We start from the raw sequence: 17,067 nt of genomic DNA, 5'->3' as shown, positions 1-17,067 counted from the left end.
TACTCCAGACACAACAAGATCTGAGAACCCTGGACATGAAATCGTGAGAATTTATAAAATAAACACTTTCCAGCTGGCATTTTTTCTGTTATTCTCTGTTTCTCGCCAACTTCCAGCCTTGATCCAAGGAAAATATGATAAACGTTAATAACCCGCTGGGAGTACTGAACAACCAACCAACTTCTCTATTAACTTTCTCTGCCCCAACCCAGGGTGAGACTTGTGCACTACAGCACTGACAGGTTCTTTTCTGATGCTTCAAATGTCAGCCTAATGCAAGGAAGGCATTATGCATCACCCATATAAATTCAGCTTCATAGAACAATTGGTGTTAGAGCCTGATGTGCCCCCTCCATGTTGCAGAAGTGAGTAAAAGAAGGGCCAGAATGGTCCCTGAAGCTGTGTGGAGGTGGGAACCCAAGCAGCACGCTTACCCCACCTCTGAGAGATCCCTGTGGGACAGGGCCAGCCTTTGGAGCAGATGATGGCAACTGCAGGAAAAAGCTGCCCTTTGTGGTGTGGGGCTTCCTATAAACAGGATCTGATTTTTAGTGGAAATCCATGTTGTAGGTAATATTTCCAGAAGCAGCAATACCTTTCTCCTCTGTGACTTCGACCCCACACACGGGGTGGGGAAGAATGCATAGCCATGGGAACCAGTCACTGGTAACATGAGAGCTAGGCTGCCAGCAGTGGGGTGGCCCAGCAGCAGGTTCTCTCACGGCATCTGCAGGCTACAAAGCCCATACTAGCTCATAATGGAAAGGGGGACAATTGTCTATACACTCCCAACCTATGAAAAGAAGAGAGAAATAACCTAATCTCTCTCTCAGCTTTCGAGCTGCAGAGAACAAGACAATCGGACAGTCTCAGGGAGGGATTTGTGGCAGTGCAGAGGAGGCATGCATAAGCCCATGGAGCTCAAGAACCCCTGGTAAGAGAAACTGTTGGTTCAAAGTAAGAGATCCAATTCTGTGAAGTGCAGAATGCACTCAACTCCATACACTTCAATGGGAATTGAGGGCACTCAGAACCTTACAGGCCTGGGTCCCTAGCTGGGGGAGAGACAGGCGGAGGCAACCTTCTAGGCCCATCTTGCAAAGCAGAGAGGGGGGACAGTTTTCCACTGAGGAATCACTTACCTGATAGAAGTCTCTTGTTCTTCCTATTTTTTCCACTTCTCCCTTCTTGCTTTCCTCCATTGGGCCCATTCATTTCCACCATTGGTCCCTTTCTTCATCTTTCTCCTCGAGTCCCTGAAGTTCTCCTCCCATTTCATTTCTCACTACCTTTGGCACTCCTCTCTTCATGCTTGGGGGAGTTCTGCAGTATAATTTCATTCTGTAGTCATTATCAGAAATCTTCTGGCCGCTATGGGAGTTATTAGGGTGACACACCTGTCCCTCAAGGACCACCGATTTCATGGGGGGCTTCCAACGTGCGAGGGAGAGTGTTGCAGAAGTGGCTGACGTTCCTCTTTCACAGGCGCAACCCAACTAGAACCTTCCCAAGCACTCCCCTCCTCTTTCCTTACAGCTGCAACTCTTCTGCTAGCTTGTAAATGGGGTGGGGGGTAAGGGTGAAACTGGCCATGTTTAAATGCAATTAAAATTAGAAAAACAGATTTACTTACAGATCTGCAGAAGATGTTTGCAGTTACACAGTTAAGCCACCTAAAATAATTGTGCTGTGTGTCCTACACGGAATAGCAAGTAGTTGCCACTAGTGCTATATGATAAAACCAGAGCTGCCTATGAAATGGAAAGAAAGAAAATCTAGTTGGACTATCAGAATTCCATTTAGCAATTGCAACCTGGAATCATATAGGCACCAAGGATAACTGTTGATCAGTTATAGGATTCTGAGCACTCATGGAAACATGCTCAGTTTTAACGCTGAAACAACAATAAATCATATGAGCTGCCCAAGAGTTACCAGAGACAATGCAGTAAATCCTCTAATTGCTACAAAACCCCTCCCCGAAAGCTGTTATGAAGGAATTTAGAAGATATTGCCATCCTTGTTAAAAACCTTATAGAATGCAGCTGTTGCAGCATTTCAGCAATTTGTTATGAAGTTGACAGACAGATTTATTCCCAGCAAAGGCTCCTTGCTTGGAGAGACACATGGTATAGGATACTACATCATCATGTCAAATTCTTCAATTTGCAGAGCATCTTATAAGGCTATATATACGCAAGGTATATTTGAGGGTGCATCAACATTTCAACAATTAAAAAAAAGTTGGGTGATAAATGTGTGTTCCTGCTCACTTCGATTCCAAGCACATATAGTAAAAATGGGACAAATTTAAACTATTCCATTAAACAATTTAATTTCCCCTTCAGATTTTAAAGCCTTAAAATGCTGATCAAATGCATCGTTGCACAGGGTAACAGAGTGCACAAGTTTCCTCAAAGTTGGGTGCATTTCTGGTAGAGCACTTACATGAATCTCAGCCACCAGGGGAAACAGCAGATTTATGGACTTCTACTCTTTGCAGCTCTAGTGCACAGTGGAAAAAACGGCACATGGCCAAGAAGAAAGTGAATATGCTAAACCCCAGGCCAAGCTTCATGAATGGCCAACATTAAACAGCCGCCACTGTCAGTATCAGACAGACCCAATTAATTTATTCCAGCTCTAACAGCCCAGTTGAGAGAGACGCTGGGCACTGCTAACAAGGTGTCTAGTACTTTCAGCTCCCACTAGTGTATGTTTATACAGTACTGCAATCATGGTGTGTGACTGCAGCTTGGGTAGACATATTTGAGCTAGTTCTAATCTAGCTAGCTCAGGTACGAGAGCAGAGAAGCTACAGCAGTACCACTGGACATTCCTTTGTCTTCCTGTTACCCCTCCCTCATTTATGACACACCTTTGAACTTCTGCAACAATTAAAGCAGGGGTACTACAGACAAACAGCCTCCTACACTACACAACCCTGATTCATCCCAAGAGCAAGCCCATCCTTTGCACTGAATGATCCTGGGATCCCATGGAAAATAGTATGTGAGGACATAATTAAAATTATCATAATGCATATGCACAAGGGAGCTGAATTAAGGTTCCATAGGCAACCTTAATTCTGACATTTGAGTGCTTGACTATGTAACCTCAATAATGTTGTTTTAATGCAGTTTTGCATGTGTAATTTTCTAGGTTTTAAAAAAAGCAAACTAAAATCAGAAATTACATTTAGGGCATCGTACTGACACTCACATGATTCACCAGCAATGGTGGAACCTTCAGATGCACCAATAGACCTCTGCCACTTGAGCCAATGGAGTAATTCTATATCAGCCAGCACGAGAGGGGGATGGAATACTTTGCCAGTGAGTTTCACAATTTTGTTGACAGCAGAGGACTGGTTCCATTCCAGCTGCAAAGGGGCAGACGCTCCAGTGGGCATAGACTTTTTTGCCTGTTCCCCGCACAGCTTAACCTCTTCTGCCCTGCCCTCTCCGGCCTTTCCCTGTTCCAGTCCTGCTTCTTCCCTACCCCTGGCTCCAGCCCGCTTCTCCTTACCTACACAGTCTCAGTCTCCACTCCTGAGGCTTTTCACCCCAATTACAGTAATTTTGTCCAGATAGTCCCTGTTCCCTCTTCCCGGCTCCTTGTCCAATCAGTCTCTTTGCTCCCCACACTGGCTCCCAGTTGTAGTCTCTTTCCCTGGGCTACCTACCCCAATCTTAGTCCTCCTCTTCCTGGCTCTTTGTTCTAGTTTCTTTGCCTAGCCAATTAGTTCTTCCTCCACATCCCAGCTTCTTGTTAGACCTGTCTTTCCTCTCTCCACACTCTCTGCCATATCCCCCATTGGCTCTTAGTCCCAGTCTCTCGCCCTCCCCCAACTCTTTGTTCAGTCTCAGTGTTTCTCCCCGCACCCAGCCAATTGGCTCCCAGCTCTCCCTCCATTTCTCTCACTAGTGCCCAGCACCAGTCTCCCCACCCTGACTCCCAGCTCCAGTTTCTTTGCTACGCAGAAATCCTAACTTGGAAGGATAAATTATAGGAGTGATAAACCAGGTTTCATTTTCCATCCCAGTTTTAAAGACAGAATATGATGTGCAGCAATGTTAAGTGATTTGCCCACAGGACATAAGAACCAGAGCCAATAGCTGTATCCACATTTCCTGATTACCAAACTTATGCCTTAGCCATAAGACCAACCTTCCTCCCATTAACTGCATTTAAGTTAAATTTCTAATAACCTTTTTCTTGTAATATTATTTTTGATCAAATACAGTCATTGGCAAAAAATTATTGGCTTTTAAGACATATATGAGATCTTAGTGCTTTAAAAATACATATTGTATCCAAATCTTTATAATGGAATGTTCAGAGTCCTTTCAACATAATTTAATAGATTTATTGACTATTGTAAAGATAAACTGCTTTTATTTGGGATTAAACATTCTGTCACATCCCTGGTGAGTGAAAGGGATACGTTTGAGACCAGTGAAGCAATTTACTAGCCAAAAAGTTGCACATTTATGCTTCAATGGACACTATCAGCCTAACTCACTTCTGTCTGAAATATTTTTATATTTCACTGAAGAATAGCACTATAAGAGACTGCAGAAAAAATGTCTCTCTCTGTTCCTGCGGTCCCAGTTTATTCGATACATTTGACAGCACTTCCTATTTACTATTTTCATTGCATTCCTTTGTATAGTCAGACAGTTTCCCCATTGCTTGTGTATATCTTTCACACAGCAACATGGTGGAGGAGGGAGAAAAAACTCAAAAACAGGAAAATATGATTGTTAAACCATAAAAAGTGTTGTGGGGGAGGGGGGGACTCAGGGCTAGGTGTAAATATTTGTTCTCTATATATATAAACCTCCCCACTGTATTTTCCACTGAATGCATCCAATGAAGTGAGCTGTAGCTCACGAAAGCTTATGCTCAAATAAATTTTAGTCTCTAAGGTGCCACAAGTACTCCTTTTCTTTTTGCGAATACAGACTAACACAGCTGCTACTCTGAAACCTATTTAAAACATATTATTGAAAACTAACTATATCACGGTTTCCCTCTAACTGAAATGCAGCTCTCATATGTTTGAATAGGTGATTACACATCTCAACTAAAGAAAGGATTCAGAAAGAAGCATCTCCATACAGACTTGTGGAAAACTTCCCCTCTTAACAATCGCCCCTTTGCCGCTCCAGCTGTACAGAACAAATGTTGAAGTTTCCTAACAACTCCCAGCTTATACTTCACATATTCCCTTCCTGTCTGGCAGTGTGCATTCTGGTATGGTTTCCAAACGTCCCCTTGACACATGCTTGTGCAGGTAGGGCTGCATCTGCTACTAATTAGCAATGGATACTACAGCCTGGGTTTTAAATGCAGCCTTTGAACAGACAGGAACTAGCCTCCCACTGAAAGACGCATTCCATTTACGTTTCTATTTATTTTTTAAAAGATACATTTGTTAGTGTACACGCACACTAAACCCTTCGAATCCTGTCAAGGGCACCAGTTCATCTGCACAAACATTTCCAATATTTTTAGTATCCCCAAAGTGATTTCTGTTGCTTCCCTGCAAATTGCAAGTCAGACAGGCATCATTCCTGAAAGCAATACACACCCATCACAGACCTTTTCTGGTCACAGCAGTTAGATTTGAATCTAGGTTTGTACTGAATAATAGTCTGTCTTGAGCAGCAAGTAGAAAAAAAAAAAACCCCAACAAAATGTATTTGCAATACCTGTATATGCGTGCACACGCATGCATATACATGCGCACTTCAGAGATCTGATTTCAAAGGTACTGAGCATTTGCAGCTTTTCTATAGAATTACATGGGGCATGAGAGCCGAGGACTTCTGAAAAATCAGGCCAGTTGTTTTTAGGTTTATCATTTTTGGCCACGTATTTGACACATGCAAATGCATGTTATATCTGTATAAAAGCTGCACACAACATCTGCTATAATTTGGCTTCAGTGGTACAGAAACGTGCTTATGGGTTGCTTAGGCAGCTGTGTAATGGAGGGAAAGGGGATTCCATTTGCTGTGTATGCACCTTTAAATTATTATATAGGGGTTTCCCTATGGGCTTCAGGGGCGACTGTGAGACAGTTGCACAATGGTACTTGTGTTCTATCCCTCCCATGGAGAGACTTCAGGTTGGTTCTCTCTCTCTGGTTGTTTTTTCATGAAGCATGGCAGAATTGGCCCCTGGAACATGCAGGGGGAGGAGTTAAATGATATGCTTTTTTCTCCAATCCATTTTGTGCACCTGGAAGAGCTGGGGGAAAAAGATTTAACTGCTGGACATCTGGGGGATTTCTAAGTATCCAGAAGTTCAAAGAGGGAGCTTTTCTTCAGGGAGGCACAGCAGGGATACAACATCCTTTAAGACAGGGGTTCTCAGGATAAATTTTTTGGTGGCTTCAGAGTGAGGCCACCAACTTTTGCTGGTGGCCGCTCTCACACTTTTTCCTGAAGTACTTAATTAGCGTAAAGAAAAACAAATAAATATGCACATAGACATGTCCAAAACATTATAATGTATTTATTGCTAGCTAGTAAGTCTGCTGTGAAAAGTGATATTAACCAACATACAAGTATCACTTTTCACAGCAGACTTACTCAGCCCTGCCAAGCCTGGGGACAAATTAAGCCCTGGATGGGAGGCCAGAGGAGGCAGCTGGGGACTAGAACCTGAAGCCCTGCAGCTGGAGGCGGGGGCCTGCCACCGTGCAGCCGGAGCCCAAAGCCTGAGCCCCATCACTCCAGGAAGGTGGGAAATTCACTGGCTGCCAGCTCCTCCAGCGTTGTACCCTAGGTGTTGGTCCAACCCCTGTTGGCGGCCCCAGCAACCAATACCAAGGAAATACATCCAGGAGCAACAGGGAGGGGCCACTACTTTGCCCTCCCCTTCCTCCTAATCAGAGCCCAGGAAGCTGTGGCCACAAGAAAAGCCCCTGGTGGCCGAATTTGAGAATCGCTGCTCTAAGATGTTACAGCTGGATGAAAATTCTCCTGAATATATTTGTGAGAGCTTAGAAAGACACTCAGAGAAAAAGCTTAATAATCCTAAATGCTCCCCAGTGTCATGCTCTGAGCCAAATCTTGATCTCACTGCCTTCAACTGAACCAAGATTTGGCACAAAGGGAAGCATTTGGGATGGCTTCACACAACTCAGTGGAATTAAGAAATTTCTATGAAAACAAAACAAAACAAACTCTCCACATTTTTGAACAGCTTCAAGATATTTAGCAACAGAATTCTATTGTCTTTAACAGGAGTTCAGTAGCTAAATATACAGGATTGGGAAACAAATCCAGAGTTGAGACAGTAGGTGCTTGTCACCTCAGCACAATCCCCAATGCCACCTTATTCTGGCAAAGTCTGGGGGCTGGAATTTCAAGAATGTTTTGAAGGAGGGGGATGAGAAAGGGAGGGGGCTTGAAGCCACCTGTCCTTTAAAGATTAATTTGACCAAAGTAGTCCTGGCCTCTTTAACAACCTTAGCTGCCAAAATATGTTCCTGCCAGAAAATCTTTTACACATAGGCACTTTCGAAACTGTCTTTTGCCAGAGCTAGAACATACCAGAATATAACGGAGCAACAATTTCAGTGCCTAACATAGTCAAAGATTATAACTACCCTAGTGCAGAAAACAAATACCAAATCAGAGTGCCAGCAAACATGCACACAACAAATGGGACAGCCATACAACCCAATGTTAATTTAAAAGGCTTTTCAGACATTTTAGTCCAAAGGAAAGCTGCAGGCATGAAATATTTGGCACCAGTAAAAGATTGGTGTTAAGAGACAAAGCAGATACATTCTGGAATTGGTGATTCACTAAGCATCCCTCTGCAGACTCCACAGCAATATTCCACAAGGACATTTGCTTCAAATTGTATAGCAAATCTATAGTATCTGCTGTGTTCAGTCAGTTTCTATTTTAATTTACAGAATTGATTTAGATGTATGGACACAAGCAACACTTTCTGATTTGCTGTCAATCTAGTCATAGCTATAGCAGTCAGCAAATGTCCAGGTCTAAATAAGTCTCCTTGTGTTTTCATGTATAAATTCCAATTCATTATAGAATAAAAAGTTCCTTCAGACTGGAAATTCCAAAATGATTACTGCACTTTTTGGTGCTTAAAATAACTTAGTCTTATAGCTAGGATCAGTCCTCGGTCATCTGTGACTCCAAATGAAAACTTTCCTAGCTATCTACTGCTTGTGATCCCTGCACGCCATGCAAGTTTGCATGAAAACAGATCCAGCTACTCACCATGACAAGTAGTGGAAAGGGTAAAGGTGTCTCCACGCTCAGGTGTGACTCACATACACTGTGGGTCTCAGAAGTCTACAATTCTCGACGATGACTGGGGTCTGTCGGTGTTACACTTGCCTCCATTAAAAGTTATGCACTACATACATAGCAGTTTGTTCTTGATACTTTTCAGAGTTAAGTTATATCCCTCAATTTTCAGAGCCCACCTCTGTATACCACCCTTCACTTGCACTATGTGCAGTTCAAATTCACCCCCTGCATCTGGTCCCAGAAGACATGTTCTTCTGGAAAAAGAAGGAGCTGTTGCCCCATGTAACAATTTAATTAAAAAATAACTGTACAGTAGGGGTAGGCTGACCTTTTCCTTCTCTATATAGGTTTAAATAAGCCCACCCCTCCAGTAATGTACTCATATACCTCTCAAATTAAATAGAATAAATTTACTTTCTATGTGATCATTTTAAAGAGAACTATGAAGTCAAGGCAGATAAAAATGCTCCTTTATTGATTCACTTACATCAGTTGTCTGTTATTCATACATACTACACAAGTGTCATTCAACCTTGAAGCTCCACAAATCCACTTATTTAAGTAGGGCAGGGATTCTTCAGCTCAGTGACACGGAGTTCATAGACTCAGGACTGGAGTAGCAGCTTGGCTTTGATAAATGGTTAGAATTTTTTAAAAGCTTTTCAAAAAGCACGGTTTCCCCCAAAGGGAATTGCTCCAGATACCAAGCAGCAAGATGCATTTTCCCAAATGAATTGATTACTCACATTCGTAAGCATGAGAAAACTAAACTAAAGGACACTTCTGCCTTTCCCTTTGCCTTTCAACTGCTCATTCTTCTGAGTTTTTTATTCTCCCATCCCACCCTCGGCTGACCAGCCTCATTCCCTGTGTGGGCACTAATGATACAAACTTTCTCTCTTCTTTGGGAAACAAACTATTTTCTCCAAAAGAAAAGGAGTACTTGTGGCACCTTAGAGACTAACACATTTAATTGTAGCTCACGAAAGCTTATGCACAAATAAATTTGTTAGTCCCTAAGGTGCCACAAGTACTCCTTTTCTTTTTGCGAATACAGACTAACACGGCTGCTACTCTGAAATTATTTTCTCTCTCTCACACACAGACACAGACATTTGTTCCCATCTGGTGGTAGAAAATTGTTTATTTTTCCCCAAATTTTCTTACAACTGCAGCCCACAGAAGGGGAAGTTACTCACCTTGCAGTAACTGAGGTTCTTCGAGATGTGTATCCCTGTAGGTGCTCCAGTCTAGGTGTCGGTGCATCCCGGCGCCGTTGATCGGAGATTTTTGGTAGCAGTGCCTGGCTGGGACGCAGGCGCTCAGTTGGTATCTCCCATCTCATTGGAATCTTCCTGAGCGCCTGCGTCCCACACCCCCCTCAGTTCCTTCTCTACTGTGGAGCAATTATACTAGTACTCCAAAGTAGAGAGGAGGAGGGTGGGGGAGTGGAGCACCCACAGGGACACACATCTCAAAGAACCTCAGTTACTGCAAGGTGAGTAACTTCCCCTTCTTCTTCGAGTGCTGTCCCTGTGGGTGCTCCACTCTAGGTGAATGTGTAGCAGTGCTCACTATGGTCGGTGGGACTTTGGAGATTTGGCAGTGAGTACTGTAGAAAGTACTGTATGGCCTACTGTGGTGTCTGCCATGGTATCTTGCGTGATAGCATAGAGTTTGGCAAATGTGTGTTCACATGGCCATGTAGCTGTTCTAGAGATGTCAGAAACGGGTACATTATGTAGGAAGGCAACAGATGTTGACATAGCTTGAGTGGAATGAATTCTAATGCCTTCGGGCGGTTGAATATTTTTAATACGGTAAGAGGATCTGATGCAGTCAGAGATCCACTTGGACAGACATTGTTTAGAGATAGCTGTACCTTTTGATCTTTCAGTGATGGAGACAGAGTCATGGAGATTTATGAAATGGCTTAGTCTGGTCTAAGTAAAAGGCGATTGCTCACCTGACATCGAGAGTATGCAGGGATGCTTTGTGTGGAACTTGTGAGGTTTGGGATAAAAAGTAGGCAAGTATAGCGGCTGGTTAAGTTAGAAGGTGGATTCCACCTTAGGGAGAAATTTAGGATGTGGTCTCAGAGTGACTTTGTCTTTGGAGAAGATTGTGTTGGGAGGATGGGCCATCAGGGCGCTTATTTCACCTACTCTCCTTGCTGATGTTATTGCAACTAAGAAAGCTACCTTCATGGACATATGGAGAAGAGAGGAGGTAGCCAAAGACTCAAATGGAGGTTTCATGAGAGCATGAAGAACGAGGTTAAGATTCCATGTAGCTGCCGTTGGGTAAATTTCAGGGTAGAGATTTTGTAGGCCCATGCGAAATCGTTTTATGGTGGGAAAGTCTGTGGATGACAGGAGGACATGCGGAGTAGGTAAGGATACCATGACTGTCTGGGCCAGCCGCCCAATAAGCATGACCTGTGCATTATCATCTATGATCTTCTTAAGAACCTGTGTAGCAGAAGGATTGGTGGGAAGGCATACAGGAGAGAGTTGTTCCATGGGATGAGGAACGCGTCTCCTAGGGATGCAGTCCCGAGTCCCACTCTGGAGCAAAACAGTCGACATTTTCGATTCTGGGTTGTGGCGAGGAGGTCTATTGACGGGGTGCCCCAGAGGGAGAAGAGCTGTTGCAGTATTGCGGGTTGCAGTTCCCATTCGGGTTCTGTTGAAAAGTGCTTGCTGAGTGCGTCGACAGTAGTATTGTGGCAGCTGGGTAGGCAATGATTCATATTTGATGTTGTGTGCACCAATTTAATAGTAGGATGGCTTCCATGCAAAGGGAGTGTGATTGGGCTCCCCCTTGTCTGTTGATGTAAAACATACATGCTATGTTGTCTGTTAAGACCCAAATAGATTTGTTCTTTATGAGAAGAAAGCGAAGGCATGCTCGTCGCACTGCTCTGAGCTCTAAGACATTTATGCGTAGGCGTGTGTCTGATGCGGACCACCAGCCTTGTGCCCTGTGTCCCCCTAGACGCGCTCCCCAGCCCATTAGGGAAGTGTCCATGGTGAGCATGAGCGTTGGGGATCGTTGCTGGAAGGGAATGCCTGTGCAAAGGTTTTCTGGTCTTGTCCACCAGAGTAGGGAAGCTAGAACAATTGGGAGGAGGAGGAGTTAGCACCATCCCTAAGGTGTGTCTGTTGGGTTTGAAGTTGGAGTTGAGCCAGCCCTGAAGAGATCTCATGTGTAGCCTGGGGTATGGGACCACGAAGGTGGTGGCTGCCATGTGACCAAGGAGCTGTAGGCAGATTCTTGCCTGTGTTCTGGGACGAATAGAGAGCGTGCTTATCAGTTGTGTGATAGTGAGGAATCTGTGATTTGGGAGTGAGGCTTTGCTCCAGATTGAGTCCAGATGAGCCCCAATGAACTCGATCTGTTGTGTAGGTGTCAGGGTGGATTTCTGGACGTTGGAGGCAAAGGCTGTGAAAGAGGGAGATGGCGAAATGGGTAGTTTGAAATGTCTCGCCATAAGAATGGCCCTTGATGAGGCAATCATCCAGCTAGGGGAAAAAGCGTGTTTCCATGTCTGTGGAGGTGAACCACAACCACGGCTAGAGTCTTGGAAAAAGACTCTCGGCACTGTAGAGAGTCCGAAAGGAAGAACTCTGTATTAAAAGTGGTTGTGACCGATTGTGAGCTGGATGAATTGGAATATGAAAATAAATGTCCTGGAGGTCGAGGGCTGTGAACCAGTCCCCTTGATCCAGTGCAGGAATTATTGTGCCCAGTGTGACCATCTTGAATTTTTGTATCCTCACGAATTTGTTCAGTCGGCGTAGGTCCAGTATAGGCCTCCATCCCCCGGTCTTTTTCTGGGTCAGAAAGTAATGGAAGAACCCTTTCGATCAATGTTGTGTCGGCACAGTTTCCACTGCACCTAGTTGTGGAAGGTGAACCACTTCTACGCAAAGTAAGTGCTTATGAGAGGGGTTTCTGAAGAGGGACGGGGAAGGGTAGGATATAAAGGGGATAGAGTAACCGGACTGCACTATTTCGAGCACCCAGCGGTCCTGTGTAATCCCCTGCCGGGCATGTTGGAAACTTTGGAGGTGGTGGCCTAAGGGGCAAGTAGGCAGTGGATTCAAGGGGAGGTCCTGCAGACCCTCTATCAACATTTCAAAATTGTTGTTTATTTCCCGGTGGGTGGGAAGTGGTTGCTTGAGTTTGATTTTGATTTTGTCTGCGCTTAGGAGTCTAGCGCGACTCCTAGTTATGTCATATGAATTGGGTTGAGGCCGATAATACTATTGTGTGCATGGTCTTTAGTAGGGTTGGTAGTGTTGTCTCCTGGGAAAAGATGGGTGAACGCCCAGGGTATGCAGTGTCGCTCTAGAATCTTTCATGGTGTGTAGGAGTTCATGGTTTTTGTTTATTTTTTCTTGAGAAAAGTTTATCCTCATCAAAGGGGAGGTCCTCCACTTTGGTCTGCAGATCTTTAGGGATGCCAGATGCAGAGATCCATGAAGATCTGCGCATAACCACAGCAGCTGCAATAGTATGGGCTGCTGTGTCTAGAGCTTCTTGTAGGGCCGTTCTGGACATTAATTGGCCCTCAACCAGGATTGATTTGAAGTCTGCTCTCCTACCCTCTGGAATGTAGGAGGCAAATTCGAAAAGTTATTGTAATTATCGAAGTCGTAGCTGGTGAGGAGGGCAGAATAATTAGCAATTCTGAATTGCAGAGTGGAGGACGTGTAAACCTTGCAACCGAAGACGTCAAGGCATTTAAGGTCCTTGTCTTGCGGGGTGGGCCAATATTGCGGCTGTTTTGTCTGTTCTGCAGCTGCATCCATGACAAGAGAGTTCAGTTGTGGATGAGAAAATAGGAAGTCAGCGTCCTTTGCGGGAACATAGTATTTACGTTCAGCCTTTTGCAAGTTGGTAATAAAGAAGCTGGAGTTTGCCAGAGTGTGTCAGCTGGCTCCAAGAGTGCCTCGTTTATGAGGAGCACGATCTTTGTGGGCACAGAGGATGGAAGGATTCTGAGGAGTCTGTGTTGTGTTTCCTGAACCTCTTCTAGGGGATGTCTTGACTGAGTGCCACCCTCTTGAAAAGTTCTTGAAATTGTTTACAGTCATCCATGTTCTGTGGAGGCAGAGGAAGAGGGCTCCATCTGGAGCTGATGGAGAGTCAGGGGATCAGTGAGTCAGGATATGGTCCGTAGCTCATGTTCTCAGGAGGGGGTTCAGGCACTCTAGAAGTGGACGGAGCTGGAGATCAACGCACAGAAGAAGGTAGTGGTTCGGTAGAAGAGGTCTGAGGGTGAGTGGTAGGAGGATGTGGCCAACGGTACCACTGAGGCCAAGGCATAGGGTAGGAGAAGCCAGGTGCCGTCCACGGATGGGTGAAGTAGGGAAACTGAGACTGGTGGTTGTGAGCTGTGACCTGAGGCGGAAAAGGTTCCGCTGGAGGAGGAGAGGCAGATGGGGAGAACTCCGCCTGCTACTGTACATCAGGTTCGCTATCAGTAACGGTAGCCAGTTCAGGTGGGGAGAGCAGCTGTTCAAAAAATGAGCCCTGTTTGTCCAGGAGCGGGGAGTTAGGCTCAGGTGGCATTGAGAGGTCACCTTGAGTGAGAAACTGTTGCTCCTGCTCCCTGGGCAGCGCTGAGCCTGGACTGTGCTCTAGCGCATTGTCAACTGAAAGCCTCACTGGTGCCCCGGGGCATGTGGAGGGTCCGCTGCTGGTGCGGGGGCGGGAGGCAGGTTCGGTGCCGACGTTCTTCCCAGCACCGGAGCAGAGCGCGCAGTCCGCACCGCGGCTATTTTTAGCGCTGAAGTGCTTGGTGCCGCAGAAGCCTTCCCAGCACGGGAGGTCGGGTTCCTGCCTCTGCGGGAACCGCAGCTGAGGCGTTGTGACAGCCTAAGGCACCTGCCTTCTGCGCTGTCAATACAGAGGGTAAGGATCTTGTGGGAGACCCTTTACCCTTGTTAAAGTCTCTCCTCGGAGACTGTTGGGCTTCTGCTACAGAGAGGGTGAAGCTATGCTCCCAGTTGGCTCTGATCTGGCTGGGGAGCGTGAGGGAGAGGGTTTAATTTTCCCCGTCTCCAAAGGCGGCTGCAGAGATTTTTCCATTAGTAACATTTTAAGCCACTGGTTCCTGTTGCGACGAGCTCTGGTCTTGAGTCTTACATAGTGAAGGCATTTAGCAGGGACGTGTGTTTCATCAAGGCACTTCACACATCGTGAGTGCCCATCAGACCTTGGCATGGAGACCTGATAGGAAACACACTTCTTGAATCCTGAAGCACCTGGCATACTGAATTAGAAATGGCAGGGGTGTGTCAGCGGGAGACAAGCCTGAGGCGAAAAGTGTTTAGTTTGTTTTTTTTTGTTTTTTAACCTAAGTAACTAAACTATGTAACTATTCTAAAGGAAGGGAAACAACTGGGATGTAACTAATAACTATTTCTATGTTCTTTATTACTGTTTCCTACAGAGACCAGGGAAGAGAAGTAGCACTGCCCCGAGTCCCGTCTTTAGCTGAGGATGGTTGAGAAGGAACTGAGGGGGGTGTGGGACGCAGGCGCTCAGGAAGATTCCAATGAGATGGGAGATAACAACTGAGCGCCTGCATCCCAACCAGGCACTGCTACCGAAAATCTCTGATCAAAGGCGTCGGGACGCACCGACACCTGGAGTGGAGCATCCACAGGGACAGCACTCGAAGAAGAAATCCAATTTTTATATCCTAGCTAGAAGGATCCATTTAGAACACACCTCTGTGAATTCATAGTTACTAAGCGGCACAGTAACTCTCTCTACATTTATTTTGCCTTTCTGCTATGTCCGTAAAAGCAACTGCCAGCTTTCAATAAGGACAATTTTCAGAATCACAAATTATACTTCATAAATTAAGTTGTCTAGACATGATGTGCCAGGAGCTTTTGATCCCAGTAAACTAATAGGGATATAAAGCTTTGCATGCACTGCAAGCACAAGTGAAAAGCCTCATCTCATGTTTAATTGCAGTCAGTAGGCATCTGAAACAAGGGGTGGACAAAAGCCAGACAGAAGCTGCAGACCAACCATGCTCGTCAGTCTCAGCATGAATGTAGCTCCCGTTTTATCAGCACCACATGTTAGTATTTCCACATCAAATGCTTTAAGAGGAACAAACATTATTAAACTAATAATTATACATAAAGACATCTGAAATAAATAACAGATTTGACCTTTCGTTATAGGTCACACAAGGGTTTGAGAATATAACTGTTTAGTGTTTAAAATATTACCAATAATGCACTGGTGAAAAACGATTCCTCGAAGTGTTATTTAACTGTGATCAACAGCTGCTATTCATGTTTTAAAAAAAGAATGTATATCTATTACTAACAGGGGAAGATATGAAAGTCATGAAATAAGAAGGAGGCATGGTCTTATGATTAAGCCATAGGACAAGGAGCTGGAAGATTTAGGTTCTATCCCCAACCTGGCCACAGATTTCCTTTGTGACTGGTGGCAAGTCACTGAATTTCCTCTGTATGCTTGTGTTAGCTGTAAAACAAACATAAAACTTATGACTTAAAAAGAGTGCTTTGAACTTTAATTCAGTTAATGTTTGTAAAAATAAATTACTTTAAAAACTTCAGACAGACAGTAAATTAATTTTTACTATTGTGGCAAATTGACGGCACTACTATGATGGGTCTCGCGCTTTCTCTTCTGGGGGGGGATGGTGGTTCAGGGCACCATTTCTTGCCCCTGAACTGGGGTATTAACTGCCGCACTAGTGTCCTAGAGAAGGGGAGTGAAGAGGGAGGGACCCGGGCCTGCCCTCTACTCCGGGTACCAGCCTAGGGGCCCTAGGGATAGCGGTAAACCACTAGAACTAGCCGTTCCTTCCCCTGGGCTACTTCCCTCTCCTGCCCTTCAGCTTGTGGGGCTTCCTGCTCTCCCTCTGCACAAACCAGGTGTCCCTTTACCTAGGGTCTTGGTCTTCTTAGCCCACCGCAGCACTTCTCCAAACTGCTTTCTGCTCCCCTCCAAACTGCTTTCTGCTTTCCAACACCAATCCACTCTGCTTCAACTCCTCCTCTTGTCTGATTGAAGCAGGGAGTTTTTATCATGTGACTGGCTTCAGGTGCTTTCATTGGCTTCAGGTGCTTTAATTAATTTATAGCAAACTTTCTTCCCTCTACAGGGAATAAGGCTCCCTTCTAACACTCTCGTGCTGCCCTCTGGCCATGCTCTATCACATATCTGCCCCCCTTGCTCAACACCAAGGGGTTGGGCTACGTGGGATGAGAGGAAGTGCTGTCGTGATAGGCCATCAGTGTTGCCGTGTTGGCTTCCGGCCCTATGCTGTACCCGGAAATGGAAGGGCTGCAGGGATACGAACCACCTGGTCACTCTTGCTTTCTTCTCCTTGTTTCTGTGCAACCACTGGAGTGGGGCGTGGTCTGTCATGAGGGTAAACCGCCACCCCAGAAGGTACTAGCGGAGAGTCTCCATAGCCCATTTTACCACCAGACATTGCTTTTCAACGACGGCATACTTTTGTTCTCTGGGGAGGAGTTTCTGGCTGAGGTACAAGATTAGGTGTTCCTCCTACCCCACCATCTGCGAAAGGACAGCTCCTAGCCCTACCTCTGAGGCATCTGTTTGTAGGATGAATTCCTTCTCAAAGTCTGGGGCTATAAGTACTGGATGGCAGCACAGGACTGTCCTTAAATCTGCAAATGCTCCTTCTGACGAATCAGTCTACTTTACTATCAAATCCGTCAATGGCCCTGCTCTTGTG

The 17,067-nt window shown here is 45.2% G+C and overlaps 1 protein-coding gene across 4 annotated transcripts in view; it reads right to left on the bottom strand.

The window, feature by feature from the left end:
- Positions 1 to 17,067, bottom strand: part of GHR (growth hormone receptor) — a 209,302-nt gene that overhangs the window by 62,544 nt on the left and 129,691 nt on the right. Inside the window, exon 1 of one of the 4 annotated variants that reach the window (XM_084629149.1) lies at positions 1,143 to 1,306. The exons of the other annotated variants lie outside the window; for them this stretch is intronic. Within the exon in view, the coding sequence (XP_084485275.1) occupies positions 1,143 to 1,224 (82 nt within the window). The 5' untranslated portion in view covers positions 1,225 to 1,306. Of the gene's footprint in view, positions 1 to 1,142; positions 1,307 to 17,067 lie in introns of those variants that run through there. 4 annotated transcript variants of the gene reach the window in all.

Source organism: Lepidochelys olivacea (assembly GCF_965140295.1).
Source record: "Lepidochelys olivacea isolate rLepOli2 genome assembly, chromosome: 5".
In the NCBI taxonomy this organism is placed as follows: domain Eukaryota; kingdom Metazoa; phylum Chordata; order Testudines; family Cheloniidae; genus Lepidochelys; species Lepidochelys olivacea.
This window is presented reverse-complemented; position numbering and strand designations above follow the sequence as displayed.